The sequence below is a fragment of the Lissotriton vulgaris genome, chromosome 7 (genome assembly GCF_964263255.1).
Source record: "Lissotriton vulgaris chromosome 7, aLisVul1.2, whole genome shotgun sequence".
In the NCBI taxonomy this organism is placed as follows: domain Eukaryota; kingdom Metazoa; phylum Chordata; class Amphibia; order Caudata; family Salamandridae; genus Lissotriton; species Lissotriton vulgaris.
Genome location: NC_141695.1, coordinates 1,523,586,354 through 1,523,592,880, shown reverse-complemented (window position 1 = coordinate 1,523,592,880; position 6,527 = coordinate 1,523,586,354). Strand labels below are relative to the sequence as shown.

General features: G+C 43.8%; 1 protein-coding gene across 1 annotated transcript; it reads right to left on the bottom strand.

Annotated features, from left to right (window-relative positions):
* Positions 1 to 5,111: 5,111 nt before the first annotated feature.
* On the bottom strand, positions 5,112 to 6,320 carry LOC147705923 (zinc finger BED domain-containing protein 6-like). Its single transcript, XM_086929577.1, has one exon. It carries the CDS (start codon positions 6,267 to 6,269, stop codon positions 5,112 to 5,114), a length of 1,158 nt encoding a protein of 385 aa, XP_086785703.1. The 5' UTR covers positions 6,270 to 6,320.
* Between the last annotated feature and the right edge of the window lie 207 nt (positions 6,321 to 6,527).

The window sequence follows — 6,527 nt, the reverse complement described above, 5'->3', positions numbered from 1 at the left end:
AAGTATTATTCCTCAGGGAAAAATATGCGCTGAAATTTCTCAGGGAGATTTTTTATCCGTTCTCAAGGATCAGACAAAAGACTTGGATCATAATGAATGGCTTGCTCGAAAACACACTACGATCTCTGATGGATTGTTTTATCTTAAAGGTAAACTATTCATTCCAACTGAAGATTTGAGAAAACAAGTCATTAAATGGAATCACGATCTGGTTATTGCAGCTCACCCAGGCATTACTAAGACAGTAGAATTATGTCAAAGGTATTTTTGGTGGCAGGGTATGAATTCTGACATTCAACAATATGTTCAAGCTTGTCCGGTGTGCGCGCGACAAAAGTCTTCCCATTCCTCCCCTATGGGGTTATTGCAACCTTTGGAAGTACCTCCAACGCCTTGGCACACTATCAGCCTTGATTTCAATACTGATTTACCAAAATCTTCTGGTATGACTACTATTTTAGTAGTGGTAGATCTCTTATCAAAGATGGGGCATTTCATTCCTTTACCAAAACTTCCTTCAGCAGTAGAGTTCAGCAATATATTTTTGACCAACGTAGTTAAATTTCATGGCTTACCACAAAAAATCATCTCAGACAGGGGTCCACAATTTCTGTCTAAATTCTGGAAACAATTGAGTGGGTTGTTGGGAATCGATTTGGCGCTATCATCGGCCTTTCACCCTCAAACAGATGGCCAAACGGAAAAGGTGAACCAATATCTGGAACAAAGTTTGCGCTGTTTGACCACCACACTATCCTCAGAATGGATAGAAGCCTTGCCCTTAGCTGAATTTACTTACAACAACACGGTACACTCAGCCTTAGGCTGTTCTCCATTTTATTTCCTCACTGGCCAACACCCCAGACCTCTACCAGTAATTTTCCCAGAAAAAAGGTCAGAAATGCCAGCAGTATCTGAAAGATTGGCAAACTTACAGAAATTCCAAGAAAATGTCAAAAAGACTCTGATAAAACAAAAAGCTAGAATGAAAGGTTTTGCAGATCAGCATAGGAAACCAGCACCCGATTATAAACCAGGAGATCGGGTTTGGCTGTCAACCAGGAACATACAATTAGAGGGAACAAGAAAATTGAAACCTCGTTTTATTGGCCCCTTTTCCATAGACAAAATTATAAATCCAGTCTCTGTGAAGTTACATCTTCCTCAAGAATATAAAATCCATCCAGTCTTCCATGTATCTCTACTTAAACCAGTACATCAAGACACTCGTCCTGATACACCACCCCCTCCAATTATAATAGGGGATCATGTAGAGTATGTAGTTAAGAAAATCCTAGATTCTAAGCGAATTAGGGGACGTTTGCATTATTTGATTGATTGGAAGGGTTATGACAGCTCAGAAAGATCTTGGGAGCCAGAAACCAATGTACATGCCCCCCGGTTAATTCGTTCCTTTCATGCCTTACATCCTGATAAGCCAAGGCCCCTGAGAAGACCTTTGGGGGGGGAACTGTCATGAAAACTGAACATTGATACGTTACATTGACTATTGTGCTTGAAATGCATTCTGATTAACATTCGAATGAACAATTGGTTTTAGAAATGCTTGTTGGGGTTTCAGCGTTTGTTGCCTGCTTTGGATCTGTTGTCAGGTTATGAATATTCATAAGGAACACGTTGAGCAGGTGCACTGAACTGACGCTGCCTCACACGTGCAATGAAGCCTATAAAAGGCTTACAGACTGGAGGTTAAACGCTTCGCTTCAGAGCAGACAGAGCGTCACGTCAAGAGCTCCAGATTCCTCTCTCGCCCAGCCCCGCCCTTCGGCTTTCATTCGGAGCTTCAGCCTGGGAACCTCCGTCCAACAACTCCTCACCTGCTTCACATTGTGGGATCCTGCGAGCCTCGGAGGGACAGCGACCGGAGAACTTTCTCTTCCTTGTGCTTTCCGGCTTGCTCCGAGCCCCTTCCACAGTGAGTCTCCCGACTTCCGCTTTCCGACGGAACGTTTTTCTCGTCGGACCAATCGGTCCCACACCCTTTCCGGTCCCCGTATCCTAAGAGTCTTCGTCCAGGACCAAGTAAGACTATTTAATATTGACTTCGGAAGGTGAAATCAAACCTTGTCAAAAAAAAATTGAAGTAAATGCATAATATTGTCGAAGATTTCATTTAATGCCAAAACAAAATACAATTGTGAACTCGTTTGATTATAATCAAGGAATAGCAGTGACTAAAACTGCAGGGTCTGTAAAATATATGTTATTTAAGGTTTTACAAGTACAAGTGCCTAGGAGAGTAGATTGGGTTCTTGTTTGTGTTTTTCTTCTCATTTAAATCTACAGAACCCAGTGTACAGATTCAAGTTTAACAAAACAAGGTAAGGCAGAAGTTCTGCATGCAAGTTTTAGCTGTGTGATACTAACCAGTTGAAACCAGTTAAAGAAGTAAGAACCAGAGTCCTGAGAAGCGAATTGTTTAATTTGATTTCTTACTTGATTAGGATGTTCAGAAGCACAGTACATAAAGAAGTGCCATAATCCTTGCATAAAGAAGTATAGGAATGGGCTTAGCTCTTGTTGGTATGTATACTCCATAATCCAGTGGTGACTTAATAGGGAGTCTGATAACCAGGTGCCTACAACCAGGATTTTTAAGATTGTTGTTGTATCTTTCTGAATACTGTTTAGCCTTTCACTGAGACTTTGCAACTCATCATAAAGCCCAGAATACTTCAGGAGAAACAGTCAAGCATCTCAGAAGAGATCCAGTGTTGTGTTTCTCTCTCACTTTCCTACCCCAATCCACTACCCTTTCCCTTCCCCACTTCCCTGTCCCTCTGGGGGCCAATTGGTTGTGTCAAGTGTCCTAATTCCTTGTCACGCTAGTTGGGTCTTGGAGGTATTGGGATTAGTCATCGTCAAGAAGGAAACTCCTGGACTCTTGCTGTGGCACTCCTGACACTAACTCCCCTTTTCCACCATAGATTTCCTGAAAAACAAATGCAATCAACATAAGACTGTGCCAGCAGTGCTCCCAGACCCCAAAACCCACCCACAAAAACCTAGAAGCCCCCCGAACAGCACCCCAAAGACAGGCAAGTGAGCAAAAACGCAAAAACTTTTTTACCATGGATTTGGTCCAAAACACTTGACTCCGATATTAGACCTTCCGAGCTATGCCCCCAGACCCCTGCAGCCACCCGCAAAAAAACAGAACACCCCTAAACAGGCAAAAAGCAAAAATGCAAAAACTCATACTTAGAACATTTTCAGCCAACCAGTCAACATCGGTCCAAACGCGCTCTGCAGCTAGGCCCTAACTCCTCTTTTCCACCATGGATTTTCTTCAAATCACCTCCAATAAAAAGTATGCTATCCCAGCAGTGCTCCCAGGCCCCCACACCATCCCCCACAAATCTAGAACACCACCAAACAGCCCCCCAAAAACATGCAATACTGGTATATTCAGAACATGGCAAATTGCGCTGGTCACAAAACATTGCTGTTTTCAGCACTTCCACTACTTCCACTACTTCCATCCTCTTGAAACTCAGCTAGACAGTCACTTGTTCTAGCGATTCACAAGAAGGCAGAACAAAATCGAACCACTGCGCTCTCTGAAGAAGAAGAAGAAGAAGAAGAAGAAGAAGGTCTACGACTAGTTTTCACTTAGTTTTCACCCAAACACACGCGCCCGCAAAACACCCAAAAAGGCCACAATTCTGCCAATTCTGGACCAAAGAACACCAAACCCCCCTAAAACATTGCCAACATCATTATGAACGAGCCTGCATCAGGCCCGAGCCCTAGAATCAGCGTGAACCATACCAACTTAAACCCAAAACCCGAGTAAATCGCACTGAACCCTAAACCGTAGATATGCTTTGTCTGTCTGTGTGAAAGAGCCTAGGTATGCTACATCAGGAGGATGCTTCACTCAGTGGTGCCTGCCTTGACCGTCTGCATGGCCCTGCCGCAAGCATGGGTCACAAATCCGTTGCGCTCAAGAATTTGCGATTTTTCGGTACTTTCGCGAGATTTGCGAAATACCGAACAACAGCAAATTTTGCAAACATAACGGATGTTTGGCCCAAGCTTGAGGCAGTGCCATGCAGAGGGTCAAGGCAGGCACCACTGAGTGAAGCAACCTGATGTAGCATACCTAGGCTCTTTGTCGCATATCAAATTGTATGCAGCAAGCCACATAGCCCCAATTTTACATGAACTGCTGTCTTGAGTGGACTCTGCCTGGCATAACAACAACAGTACACTGCCTCGCCCTCGACCAATACATACCACCAATAGACAGACATGTAGTCCTGCTGTAGTAGTTGTTGTAGACTGGTTTACCTGTTTGCCACTCACGAATTGGCCATAGTTCTTCCGTAAACCGACGCTGATGATCCATCCATCCCAGTGAGTGACTGTAAAGAAAAAAGATATATTATCTAATCAATCATCGTGGTATATCGGCAAGTGAGTCCGCTCCAAGTACATTTTGCATATTTTGTGAAATGCAATATAGTGGCCCCTGAATTTGAAGTACAATTTTAATTAAACAAGGTAAAAAAACAGAGTTGTTGACATGTGTTACAATTACTGTGTGAAAGATTAAATATTAACTAAGACAAGACATATGAATCATCATTTCATGCACAAAAAACAAACAGCAATTGGTTTCATCAGAGCCAGACAGCCATTGCTGTCCACTGCATGCCATCTTCTCCATTATTCATTACCTGTTCTACTTTTTGTCCGCATCTTCTTCGGAAAGTGAGGGCCCACAGGGCAGCCTCTCCTGTCAATATCACAAGTAACTGTGTCAGCAATCAGCAAGCAAGTAGTCAGTCAGTAATTTCAGTCCCACTTGAGGGGACTCGTCGTAATCCATCCATCTGCCTTGAGGGAAATGGATAGGGGGAGTCTGGAGGAGGAGTATAAAGGAGCATGATTGAGTTGTGAACTTGTGAACCTCAGGAATGCAGACTGCGGCACCTTCAAATCAATGAGGAATATAAGATGAAGACAGTGCTGCTGATGGACTTGTTGTGATTAGGTGATTAGAGTTTTGTTGTGGTAAAAGTTGCAAAACAAAGAAAGACACACAGGAATAAAAGTGAATAAGGACGAAAAAAAGGAAGTCATTTTCAGGGCTCGGTGTCAGGGAAGTAGAGCTCATCCTCAAACTCCATGAATTGAGACGGGAGTAGGTCAGGTAACAGAGAAGAACTTCCGTCATCTAAGTCGGTGTCCTCTTCTTCCTGCGTGCATTCACGTACTTTGTAATCTGGTGGTATCAAGTGCTGATTCATCTTCATCAGTGTTAACCTCTCCACATTTTTGGCCGAGAGGTGGGTCCTTTTTGAAGTTACAATGGCACCAGCAGCACTGAAAACACGTTCAGAAAACACGCTTGCGAGTGGGCAAGACAAATAATTTATAGCCAGGTTGGTGATCAGTGGCCATAGAGACATTTTCCTGTACCAATACAGCAATGGGTTCGTATTAACAAAGACCTGTGTTGGGTTATCCAGATAGGCCTGCACCATCAACTCAAGGTTCTCCACGGTTGCTCCCCTTTGCGTACCATCTGTGGCCTTCTCAGCACTGGCACGAGCAAATCCTTGATGAGATAGCCAATCCGCAGCCGACAATATTATTGCTGGGCCTGGTGCAGGTGAGGATGATGATACGGTTGCTGCTGGTGTCGTTAACGGCTGTGAGGGAAAGTGACTCCCTTCGCCCACAGATTCAGAAGTGGAACTTGACGCTGGATGGCCTGCTGATTCAGTTGGACTTCTGACGGCTCCTTGAATTTTCTGCCGATCTTTTTTGAACCGACTGGCTGACACAGCTAGCCAATGTTTGTACTTTGAAACATCTGCTTCATCAAAAGGAATGAATGCTTTGCTGGCCACTGCCTTTTTGTACAGTGGATCAAGAATAGTGGCACAAATGTAATGCTGGTCTGTATGTATGTTTTTAAGCCTTTCATTGGCAACTAGGCTGCTTAATAACCTCTCCGCCAACAGATATGCCTCTTGCTTTCCAACATCATCTCTGAACGTTGAAGACACCGCCTTCAGCTGGTGCTCTAGCATGACCAACAATGGGATAGCTTTGCTCAAAGAACAGTCCTCCCTGCTGACTTCACGCGTGAAGACCTCAAAAGAACGAAGCATGCCTGTCAGTATTTTAACTAGCTGCCATTCCTCTAACTCTAGCCTCATGTCTTTCATAGTAGAACCTAGTGAAAAGATATAGTCATTGATTACCAGGAACTGCTCAAACAGACGCTCAAGCATGTAAAAGGTTGAGTTCCAACGTGTTGCCACCTCCTGGATGAGTCCTTTGACTGGCACTTTACGTTCATGTTGAATGCTCCTCAGCTCCTTCCGGGCCTTAAAAGAATGGCTGAAATCTGTGCAGATTCTTCGGCAGGTGGTCAGTAACTTCTTGACTGTGTTTTCAGTTTTCAAGAAATCTTGCACAACCAGGTTTATACAGTGCGCCAAACATGGCACTCTGAAATATTCACCTTGATGCATGGCCTTAACTATATT

Bases quoted from the DNA above. Each gene is read 5' to 3' on its own strand.
- LOC147705923 (XM_086929577.1), bottom strand. From the start codon at position 6,269: ATGCTTGAGCGTCTGTTTGAGCAGTTCCTGGTAATCAATGACTATATC.